General features: G+C 39.0%; 1 protein-coding gene across 44 annotated transcripts in view; it reads left to right on the top strand.

The window, feature by feature from the left end:
• Nucleotides 1-12655, top strand: part of CDKAL1 (CDKAL1 threonylcarbamoyladenosine tRNA methylthiotransferase) — a 918695-nt gene that overhangs the window by 384937 nt on the left and 521103 nt on the right. For all 44 annotated transcript variants that reach the window (XR_014061588.1, XR_014061589.1, XR_014061593.1 and 41 more), the window contains one exon: nucleotides 3530-3696. Coding sequence is in view for 33 of the 44 variants with exons in the window: in XM_081518030.1 (XP_081374156.1) it covers nucleotides 3530-3696 (167 nt within the window). In the remaining 11 variants the exon portion in view is untranslated. The remainder of the gene's footprint in view (nucleotides 1-3529; nucleotides 3697-12655) is intronic.

Below are 12655 nucleotides of genomic sequence, written 5' to 3'. Positions count from 1 at the left end.
CTGATCTGTAATTACTTGGGTAAAATGATAATAACTTCCAGTAACTAAACTTTTTAAAGAATTTTCCTTTATAAGATGCATTTCATTTCTTCCTGGTATCTGCTTTTTTTTAAACCAAAATTAACACAACCAAAGGATGATAGATAATCTTATGAACCTAGTGTTCGTAAGAAATGTCAGATAGACAGTAAGGAAGATGAACAAAAGTCATTTTTAGGAAAAAAATAAGATATCTCCATGGATGCTTAAAAAAGACTCATTCCTGTCTCCTGAGTTTCTACCCACTACTTTCTTTTTATGCATGTATTTATTATTATGAATATGGAAGGATTTATTGGTGATTCACTTCTCTTATCTCAGTTCTTCCTGCCTCCGACTCTCTTTCATTTCCATGTGTTTGTTTTTCTGACATGCATCGGTATTAGTTAAAATCTGTGTTGGAGTGTAGACTGGCTCTGTGTCACTGGGGTTACCTCATATGCACTTCAGGCCCCTCAGATTGTCCTTGATTTCCGTTTCTCAGGCCGTGTTCTCTAGCATCCACCCCCGTCCACCATTACCACTGATAGGGATGTATATGAGATTCCCAGGGCGTCTGTCAGTGTCCCCTCACCAACGCCTGAGGAATAGCCAGTCTCAGATCACAGAAGTCTAATGATGAATCCATATCTGTCATGAGCTGGAAGAGCTGCAGGGCACATAGTAGGTAAGGGCCTAATAAATGTTTGATGGACGAATAAAGAAATGAATGTGCAAAGGAATAGAGCTCATAACTGAAGTCCTTGAGGAATGAAGCTGTTTAGGCAAGCACTTCTATCCATAAGTATAGCCAATTAAGTGTGCAGCTCGAAGCATGCATGGGTCCCAATATCCATTAGTGATTACAGACTGCAGCCTTGGGTTTCCCCGGTGAATTCATATGCAAGCTGACCTGACAGAAACTGCTTGCACTATGAATAATCACAAGGCTTCCCAGAGGGCAGGGTTTCAGTGGCGGGGATTCCGCACCACAGAGGTTCACCTTTGCTATGAAATGGCTTTCTGTGTCCTAACGTGGGAGGGATCCACTTTCATTAGATTGAATGCTTGAAAGGCCGCCTTCCAAAACCTGAACTTTCTGACGAAAAGAGCAAAATCATCTTTGACAAAGTTGGGAATTGAATGAGCAAGCCACAGTTCTCCTCAAGTCCAAGGACTTCACATTTTGCACGTTTTCTCATTTCATTGTGTTTTACACCAGGTTGCTATTATATCAAGCATTTTAGCAGCCTTGATCTTGGAGGGATGGAGACCATTATTCCTGTTGTTGCTGACTTAGTGCTACAGCTGCTTCCTCTTTCTGTGATTTAATTTGAAGCTTCAGCCCACCAGGGGGCTGTTGGTTCCCACCTATGCAGACTGAAGGGCTGGCTGCTATTTTCCGCATGGCTATTATTTCCATCCTATTCATAGCGATTTTCCCCTTCTATATTCATCTAGCAAACAGCAAGGCACTGTTCCAGGAACTTGCTCTCTCTACATAAGGCGTAACATGGAACCATTTGGATGGAAAAATTATAAATTAAAATTATTCTGTTCATTTTAAAATATTCATATTGTGTTGCTCAAATGCCAATAACTGGAAAATCATGGATAATGTCCTGTTTTTATAACCTCTTTCAGAGTGTTTTAAAATCCGTTTATGTTGTTACTTAGCCATCTCTTTTCCTGGAGTGGATTTCGTGATAAGAGTTAAAAAAAAAAAATGGTTGTATGAGTCCAGTGTCTGATGGCATATGTCATGTTAAAATACAGATGATACCACTAATTGCAACCAGTTTTTTTCAACAGAAAAACACTCTGTGTACAGAGGATATTTATAAAATTATAGAGCCACAAAGATAGCCTGTGGATATGCCAGATTATTTACTTTGAGGATAAAACTTTTTATTAAATGATTAAAACTAAGCAAATGTTTATTAATTTCTGAAACAACATATTTAAATTAAGAAAAGACATATATTCATAACATTACAGATTTTCAAATATGAGGTGTTAGGAATGTTTAAAAAACATCTCTAACTTTTAAAATGGAACTTTTTTTTTTTAATGTCTTCTTTAATTGGGGGAAACTAAATTTTATTTCTATCCTTGTATTTTCCATGTTGTCTGGGTATGGGTGAGGATGTTCTTGTCTGAGAAAGAGAATCAAATGGGGAAGAGTTAATGTTTTTATGCTGGTTGATTAGTTTGTTGATAAAGTAAATATGTCTCTTCTTCTAATGGAAAGGGCTATGTAGGATTGGAGATCTTAACTTCATGTATATTTTTCCACCTCTGTGCAACACATTAAAGAGAGTGAAGATCTTTCTTTTTTGCTTCTTTTTTCTGTTAAAGTTCACATTCACATAGAAACCGTATGTTTTATTTGTTGTCTCTCTTGGCTAGGAATATTTAGGTGTATTTTTTAGATTCTTCTGTCAACCAAAGACAATTTAAAATTTTAATTTATAAGTCTCTTCCTAGAAATTTCTACTTTTGGTTCAGGCTATTGTATTTGTTTGTGTGCCTTGTGTGTGTGTCGAGTTTCTTCAGAAGCAACAAGCTACATTAGCCTGAGCAAATTTCACAGGCCCTTGTCACTGTTTGTTTTCGCCTTGTGAATCATTTGGCCTTATAAAACAGGCTAATCCTTTAATTGAATATGCCTTCAGAAACATTCTGTGCACCCTACAAACTTGGGTGGCTCTTGCTAACTCTGCTTTATTTATTTTAAATAATACTAGGTGATCCCAAAGTATTTCCTTTCAATTTTTGGAAGAATGTTATTGCAAGCGGTAATGTTTGAAGTCAGGATCCTTTATAACAAGAGTAGCAAGGAACTGTAGATACATTTTCCTAAAGTCCAACTGATGGAAAATAAGATGCAATCTGTCCTATTTTTAGTAAACAGGTTTTCCAACACAGATGCTTAGTTCTTACAGCGACCAGCTTCTTTGAATGCAGCAATACAATGCACTCTATTAATTGAATAAAGAAAACAAATTGGCGTAGTTACTGCAGGAGAAGTGGGCACCTCATGATGAATAATTTGTGAGTCCAACTTTAACTACACTTGACATTTTTCCTTAGGTCGCTGACAGACTGATTAGTGAGTTAACTGCTGATGGTACCTATTCTGTGGAGGGACTCTTTCAGTTCTGGGGCTTATGCTGTTCAATCAACTAGGTATCCTCTGTGATGGGACTAAAGCCTCAGTCTTGATCAAAGGGCTTTGGAGGAAGCATGGTTGAACTGATTGGCTGTGAATGTTAATCACTCCATAGGACACACTGATAATTTACAGCATTGTTGTAAGTCTCTGGTGTTCATAAAATGAACTTAATAACCTGGTGCCACCATGGGATAAGCTGCTTTTTCTCTGCAATTGAATACCCAGACTTGCCTGCATAATAGTGTTGAAAAAACCTGCATTAAAAAGAGTGAGCAGCTGTATGATGAAGGGGACAGCTTTGCAACAGATTTGTTAATTATCTCCTTTGATTCACAGAGGGTGTTTGTGAGATATGGTTGACCAGTGAAGACACGGGGGCTTACGGCAGAGATATTGGCTCCAGCCTCCCGGCCCTGCTGTGGAAGCTGGTTGAAGTGATTCCTGAGGGAGCGATGCTGAGGCTGGGCATGACCAATCCACCCTATATTTTAGAGCACCTGGAGGTAAGGAAAAGCAGCTTATTTCCATGCTGACACAGACCCGAACCAATCCAGATAGCGTGGCGGCAGCCTCAGCACCATCCCACGAGTTTCCTTTAAGACCACTTTCACATTTCTTTTGTGGTCCCATGTTACCAAGAATGAATTGGGAATTTCAAGTCCCCTTCTTTGTCATTCTGCACATCTTGTTTCTGTTTCCTCACCCTTAGTTAATGTTGCCTAGGTTTTCTAGCATTTGCCATCTTGTCCCAGTTCTTTGTATCTTGCTTACAGCCCTTCAGTTTTTCAGTGTGTAAATTTATCTCAATCCCTCCATTTTTAATCCTTGTCTATTTCAGGACAGATAATATGGTGCATTGATTTTGCAACCAACTGCAAACATTGCATTATGTGAACTGCTGTTAGCCCTACCAGTAAGAATACTGTGCTGCAGAATTTAAGGATGTTTTAAACTCTAACCCTTTGTCTGGCGATAGTTAGGGGTGAAATGAGATCAAAGAGACACAGAGCTTCATATTCTTCCACTTGTTCTTTTGTGACCAGTGTGAAAAAAGGAGTTATGATAATACAAGATCCAGAGTCTTATTTTTATAACTTCCATGGATCAGGTTGCTTGCCCTCAAGTAGCCTACTGTTAAATTAGGAAAATGGACATTTGTACAAGTAACTGTGGTTGTCGTTATTGTTTAGTCACTCAGTTATGTCCAACTTTTTTGTGACCCCATAGACCGTTGCCTGCCAGGCTGCTCTGTCCATGGGATTTCCCAAGCAAGAATACTGGAGTGGGTTGCCATTTCCTCCTCCAAACTCTTCCCAACCCAGGGATTCAACCCATGTCTCCTACGTTACAGGTGGATTCTTTACCACTGAGCCTCCAGGAAAGCCCAAGTAACTGTGATACTTGATGACAAATGGTACAATAAGTATGAGCAAAGAATATGGACAAGGGAGTAACCCATTTAAATGAAAAAGTATGTGCTGAGATCCGTGATTTTTATTTGAGAAATAAATTATGCTATTAATCTCATAGTTGAGGATAGGAAATCTAATAAGTACCCTTGGAAAACCATGCACAAAGTGTAGAAACAAATCACTTATATTTTTAATCACTTGTGTTCTTTGCAGTAAGTTTGCACAGAAAAATGGCATCGCAAAATTTTTAAAGCTAGTGGCTGAAATTAAATGTGTAAATGCAAATAAATATCCCTGAATTGTTTCTGTTGATTTGATTTAGAGGCATTTACCATGAGGTTGTTGCTGAAAAGTCACACTACTATGAACAACCTATTTTAGAAATTCTGAAAACAGTTGATTGCAATCTGGTTGTTAAATATAAATATACAATGAAGAGATTTAACAATTTTGTTACATTTTCCCAGCAAGATCTTTTTAGTAACTGTGTGTGATTTATATGTTAACTGTGGTACTTTGGGCAGTGTGGGACAATTATGATTTGGTATTTAAAAATAAGTTGCAGGCATGTCTGTTCTTACTTAACTCTTTGAACTTGAAAAACCAAGATGATTCTCTGTGAAAAATCAAATCTGCTAAGAGCGGTCTTGCTGTGTTTGCAGTAAATGTGAGGCATCCATCATGAAGACCAGGAGATATGTTGGGTCTTTGGTGGGTAGGAAGAGAAGTAAGCCCTGTCAGTATATAGCTGATAGCAGGCCAGTTTCTTTGGATTTAAAAAAAAAAAACTCATTAAAGATCAAGGGAACATCAGTAGCGATAGTCAGAGAAGTTCAGGTGGGGAGTAAACACAAGGGGAAAAAAATAATGTATTGGCTCTGAGATGAGTAACCTAATATCTCCTGGAAAAATTTCAGCCCTTTAATTAATTGCAAAATTGCAGAAGCTAATATTTCAGTTATAGCAAACCCTAATGCTCAGCACCTGGCATAGTGCTAGAGTTGTTGACCTCCGAAGAGATGCTCCAGAAGAGCTGCTAAATCAACAGAAGATGCCAAATGTAGCTTTATACTTTACCTGGAAAAACAATAAGTGTTTAATTCATAGACTGTAGTTAGAGTGAAAATAACTTCCAGTTGTCATAACATTGTTGTTGTTCAGTCACCCAGTTGTGTCTGACTTCATAATCTCATGGACTGCAGCACGCCAGGCCTCCCTTTTCCTCACTATCTCCTGGAGTTTGCCCAAGTTAATGTCCATTGCATCGGTGATGCCATCCAGCCAGCCATCCTCTGTCGGCCTCTTCTCCTTCTGCCATCAGTCTTTCCCAGCATCAGGGTCTTTTCCAATGAGTCAGCTGTTTGCATCAGGTGACCAAAGTATTGGTCATAACATTACCTTTTAAATAGGCTTGCTTTAAGATATCTATAATGTTGGCCTTCCCTCCTACATTCTCATCTTCACGAGGGCATTGTCACTACCTGTCTCTTGACACCCCTTCAGTAGTGACTCAGTGAATGAGTGAATCAAAGGGTGAATAAAGAAGAGCTTTCTTCATAGAAAGATGGTAGAGACCATGCTATCATTTTGAATTTCGAAGTCTTAACATTCTGGCCAGAAGAGGCAGCACAAGATGACCAAGTAAATGAGCTTCAAGTCTTCCATGTGTGGAAAGGGCATTAGCGAAGGAAGCCAAGCCCAGGGAGCCTCAGCCTGTACCCACAGTGCATTGTATTTACCCATTTTCCTCTTGCTAAGCTTAGACCACTCTGAAGAAATTACTTATCTAAAGTGCTGAAGAGAATTCATCAATAAGGAAAAAAAGAAAACAGAAGAAAAGCTGAAAATGGAGGGGGAAAAAAAATTCCAGTGAATGGCAGGTGATTTTTTTTTTTAGACCATCAGGATAGAAGGAAGCCACTCTTGAATAACTTCTCTGATGCTTTAATACCTTTATGGTGGGCATTCCTTGCAAATTATATTAGGAGGACCCAGCCATTTTGTGTTTCTGGAAGATGCTTCATGCTACAGACTTTAATTACAGAGCACTTCACTAGGCGGCTTTCCTTTCCTCTTGGTTCTGTTCACTTCACGTTACCTGACTCTTGAGATTTTTCTTAAACTCTTTTAACAGTTTTTTTTTCTTTATTTGAACAGTTTAAAGGAAAAGTCATTTAAAGGAAAATACCAAAGTTTCTATCATTATTTAAATGTATGCTGTGGAAAAATAGGTCTGTTGAAAATACATTTTATTAAATCGTCCCAGGAACAGAAGATATCACACTTAACATTGGATGTAGGTTTAACTTTCTGTTGAGAGGCTAGCATTATCTGTGACACTTTATATAGCGGATACTGCATAAATGTGTAATGAATAAAAGGAAAGGAGGGAGAATTCTTAATCCCTAACAGGCAGTCAAAGTTGAGTAATTGATTGGAACACCTACAAACCCTATTTTTAACTTATCGATGCTGTAGAAAACCATAGAGCATTCATTTTAAATGATGACATGACTGACAAAGATACCTTATTTATACACACACACCCCCCATACACACACACACGCACACGCACACGCACACGCATTGGAGAAGGAATTGGCAACCCACTCCATTGTTCTTGCCTGGAGAATCCCAGGGACGGAGGAGCCTGGTGGGCTGTCATCTATGGGGTCACACAGAGTCGGACACGACTGAAGTGACTTAGCAGCAGCAGCATATATGTATATATAATCTATATATGCATGTGTGTGTGTGTGTATAAAATGCTTGGTGGGAAAACACCCTGAAATTAAAGAAACATAATCTATGTAATAATTATTAATTTGAATATGAAATAGAAACTATTGATAAAATAATAGATTAAAAAGCATTTTACCTCATATTAGATCTGTGATGCCCCTTCATTATTCACCACGTAAAAATAAGCTCTTTATCATGACCTATAGGGTCCTGCCCGAAAATTTGGAAAACTCAGCAGTGGCCACAGGACTGGAAAAGTTCAGTTTCCATTTCAATCCCAAAGAAAGGCAATACCAGAGAATGCTCAAACTACTGCACAATTGCACTCATCTCACACACTATCAAAGTAATGCTCAAAATGCTCTAAGCTAGGCTTCAACAGTACGTGAACCGTGAACTTCTAGACATTCAAGCTGGGTTTAGAAAAGGCAGAGGAACCAGAGATCAATTGCCAACCTTTGTTGGATCTTCAAAAAAGCAAGAGAGTTCCAGAAAAACATCTGCTTTATTGACTATGCCAAAGCCTTTGACTGTGTGGATCACAACAAACTGTGGAAAATTCTGAAAGAAATGGGAATACCAGACCACCTGACCTGCCTCCTGAGAAATCTATATGCAGATAAAGAAGCAACAGTTAGAACTGGACGTGGAACAACAGACTGGTTCCAAATAGGAAAAGGAGTACATCAAGGCTGTATATTGTCACCCTGCTTATTTAACTTATATGCAGAGTACATCATGAGAAATGTCGGGTTGGATGAAGCACAAGATAGCCAGGAGAAATATCAATAACCTCAGATACACAGATGACACCACCCTTATGGCAGAAAGTGAAGAAGAACTGAAGAGCCTCTTGAGGAAAGTGAAAGAGGAGAGTGAAAAAGTTGGCTTAAAACTCAACATTGAGAAAACGAAGGTCATGGCATCCAGTGGCAGATAGATGGGGAAACAATGGAAACACTAAGAGACTTTATTTTTGGGGGTTCTAAAGTCACTGCAGATAGTGAGTGCAGCCATGAAATTAAAAGATGCTTGTCCCTTGGAAGAAAAGCTATGACCAACCTAGACAGCATATTAAAAAGCAGAGACATTACTTTGCCAACAAAGGTCCATCTAGTCAAAGCTATAGTTTTTCCAGTAGTCAAGTATGGATGTGAGAGTTGGACCGTAAACAAAGCTGAGCGCCGAAGAATTGATGCTCTTGAACTGTGGTGTTGGAGGAGACTCTTGAGAGTCCCTTGGACTGCAAGGAGATACAACCAGTCAATCCTAAGGAAGTCAGTCCTGAATATTCATTGGAAGTATTGATGCTAAAGCTGAAACTCTAATACGTTGTCCACCTGTTGCGAAGAGCTAACTCATTGGAAAAGACCCTGATGCTAGGAAAGATTGAGGGCAGGAGGAGAAGGGGAAGACAGAGGATGAGATGGTAGGATGTTATCACCAACACGATGGACATGAGTTTGAGGAGGCTCTGGGAGTTGGTGATGGACAGGGAAGCCTGACGTGCTTCAGTCCATGGGGTCGCAAAGAGTTGGACACGACTGAGCGACTGAACTGACTGACAGGATCCTTAAGATGCTTCTTTCATTACATCCCTGTTTGCTCTTCCCTTTGCCACCCTTACAATGCCTCCTGTTTAGCCTGCATTTTTCTTTTAACCATTTTATACTCCTGCTATTTTTACTTTAATTTTTTTTTTTACATTTCATACTTGCCATATGATGACAGTGAGTAGTAATCAGTTAATCAGAATTACTAATGTTTGCTACTGCATATGTTGACTAATATATTCCCCTAATATATGCTCCTATAGCATCTAGTAAAAGATATTTTCCCTCTATTTTTGCTTTCCTGTTGATATCACTAAGATAATATATTCCTCTTCAGTGAACTCTGACCTTCTAGATGGAGTGGCTTGTGATTTTGATTACTCTTGAAACTGCATTGCTTGTGGGTAGCCCACAGGTCAGGTATTATGTTACTTCAGACTGAACAGTTGGTGCTAGTGGTAAAGAATCTGCCTGCCAGTGCAGGAGATGCAAGAGATGTGGGTTCAATCCCTAAGTTGGAAAGATCCCCGGAGTAGGAAATGGCACCCTATTCCAGTATTCTTGCCTGGAAAATTCCATGGGCGGAGGAGGCTGGTGGGCTAGTCCGTGGGGTTGCAAAAGAGTGGGACACAACTGGGCAAGTTAACAACATCTTCATGTTATTGACAGAGAAGCCAAGTCTTAAAAAGCTTAAATAATTGACTGCGTTACATAAGTCATTAGCAGCTGCCTGGTCTCTAATCTCTGATTCTAAAATATCTTCTACAATCCTGCATCTTCCATAAGACCTTCCCCAATAATTTCCAGTTACTTTCTTAGCTTTGTCAGACTCTGTCCAACATGTCTGTGTCGGCATTCGTCATGGGGCATCATGATTCCTTATTTACGCATAAATGCAACAAAAGTGTTCTCATCTTTAGGGAGAGGCTGTATTGTTTGTCTCTGCATTTCAGCACCACGGAAAACATGTACTTGATAAGTGTATGCTGTTCGACTGCATGTCTTACACATATTGAGGCACTTTCATATCTGGGCTGAGCATCTGGTTTTGGAATAGTTTGTGGATTATCGTTCTACGTGCTTCTCACTGTGAGTCACCCTACTGTGAAGAGGCACTAGGGGGTGGGGAAAACCCATCTAAGCGGTATGCTTCAGTTATTTGCCCTGCTAACATATCATGGTGACAGATCGTCTCTTTTGAACTACCTGGAGCCACTGAGTTCATTATATGATTACTGAACTTGTCGATTATTTAGGTCTTTAGCCTCTTTCTTCTCTTCCCTGCCTCTTAGCTTTCACTGCTTTTGATCACCTCCATCAGAGAAGTCAACAGTGGATGGTCAAGGAGGAGAAATTAAAACCAGGCAGTTTGTTTTGCCCTTATTTTATGGGTTGGCTGGTAGGCAAAAGATATGAAAACTGTTGACCAGTCAGGGATATGGGAATTATCTGTGGATATGATTTATCTAACCTATCCTGGTTCTTCTTGTGTTACGAATAATTTAAAATAACTCATCTTCCTTGAAGATGCCTGTATGTCTTAGAGTCATATCAGAATTTTGGTGTACCACTTACAGCCTGGTCCAGAAAGAGCAAGTTGATTAATCTGGAGTACATGTGCTTTTTACTAAGGACTTTTCTTATGTTCAGATTATGAATAAAGCAAATTGGTTACTTTTAAATTTATGTTGTTGAAGAAAATGGCAACCCGCTTCAGTATTCTTGCCTGGAGAATCCCGTGGACAGAGGAGCCTGGTGGGCTGCTGTCCGTAGGGTCGCACAGAGGCGGACACAACTGAAGCGACTTAGCATGCATTCATGCACTGGAAAAGGAATTGGCAACCAACTCCGGTATTCTTGCCTGGAGAATCCCAGGGACAGAGGAGCCTGGGGGGCTGCCGTCTATGGGGTCGCACAGAGTCGGACACGACTGAAGTGACTTAACAGCAGCAGCAGCAAATTTATGTTACTTTGCAAAATATTGCTGAAAAGTATTGCCACTCATATTTACATTGATATGCTACATTTTAATCAGCTTGATTTAAAATGTGTAGTTTTTTACAAGATTTATATTTAGTGTATTTGTTGTATATGTTATATTATGTAAGTTTAATCATAGTGATATTTTAAGTATCCCATCCGTTTTTGATTGAGAAATCTTGTAGTAACTACTGCAAGACCGTTTCCTGCTGCTCTTGATCTTTGTATAGTTTATTTACTTCTGTTTAAATGACCTTACATTTTATTCTAATTGTTGACTTAGCAAAGTTAATTTATCTGGTAAAAAATAGTAGATATCTGTCAAGGACTTTTGCTGAGTGGTAATTTATGAACATTAATAGTATGTTTGGCTTGGTCGACTTCTGAAAAATTCCTCATAGTTTCAAAATAATAGCAAACTCAGTACCTGCTGTGCTTATGTTTCATCAAAGCAATTCAGAATTTCCAGATTGAAGTGAACAGTTCACATGTGTCTTTAAACCTTTGGATTTTTCCTTGAGATTTATGCTTTGCAGCATAATAGAAAAATATGCAAATAGATTTTGTGCTGTTATATGCAAACTGTTTCACCCTTTCCGTGAATAGAAGGGCAAGCAAATGAAAAAGAGACATCTTTTATTTCTGCAATACACTATAGCTTTTGAGTCTTGTCAGTGTGGTTTGATGTGAGTGTTGGCACCCAGCTTTCTACTAATTAGAATTACCAGCACTTTACTTCATTCTTAACCTGCCATTGATTTGTGACTGGATTTCAAGACATCAGTGAAACTTCTGAAACTGGAAACCAGAGTTTGTGCCTCTCTGAAAATTTAGGGGGAAGAGGCCTTCATTAATTATTAAAAGGATTTCTATATCCTTAATAAAGAGCTTGTCGGGCCTAATTCGAGAGCTGGGAGCAGCCCCCTGGAAAGGAAGATAAATGGGGCTTGTGCCCCAGCCCTATTTGCCGAATGACTTGAATCCTGGTAAATTCGTTTATTTATGAAGGCACTGCTTATATTTTTTAAATTAACTTTTATTGGAATATAGCTGCTGTACAATATTGTGTTGTTTCTTCTGTACAGCAAAGTCAATCAGTTATCCATACACCCACTCTTTCTTAGATTCTGTTCCCATATAGGTCATTACAGAGTACTGTGTAGAGTTGCCTGTGTTATACAGTAGGCTCTTATTATCTATTTTGCATATAGTAGTGTTTGAGTGACTAAGTCTCACTTAGTCATAACAGCACGCGGGCCAGAGGACCCAGAAAAGAAACGAGCTCATAAAGAGTTAGACTTGATCTCAACAAATAACTGTTGCTATCCTCACAGCCACAGACTCATCAGTTTCATCAGAAATTTCATGTTTATCATCCCAGGTATATTTTTCCCAGGGGGAGAATGAACTATTTTGGGCATGACTGTTTCTCATGTTGAAAATATTATCTCTGTCTTCTTGGGGAGAACAGTGGAAAATCCATGTTTTAAGATTCTGTTTATGTGGCAGTAATTTATACAGCGACTCACCCTGTGGGCCTCCCTGCCGCCCTCAGTTTCTGAATGACCAGATAGCATGGATTGGAGTGTAGACTCAGCAAAGGAATATAAATAGATTGGTTTTGGTTATCATAATATACTTTAATCCACTTGGTGATAAAATTATCTGAACTTTGCAACCACTGATAACATTTTTCTCTTGCCATTGGCCTAAATTTTTACGTATTGCTCATGAAATCTAGTGACTTATTGACAATCATTCCCCAAAGAGATGAT

Source organism: Giraffa tippelskirchi, chromosome 8, assembly GCF_054371585.1.
Source record: "Giraffa tippelskirchi isolate mGirTip1 chromosome 8, T2T-mGirTip1v1.2.pri, whole genome shotgun sequence".
Classification (NCBI taxonomy): domain Eukaryota; kingdom Metazoa; phylum Chordata; class Mammalia; order Artiodactyla; family Giraffidae; genus Giraffa; species Giraffa tippelskirchi.
Note: the sequence above shows the minus strand (reverse complement) of the source record. Positions and strands in the feature narration are given on the sequence as shown.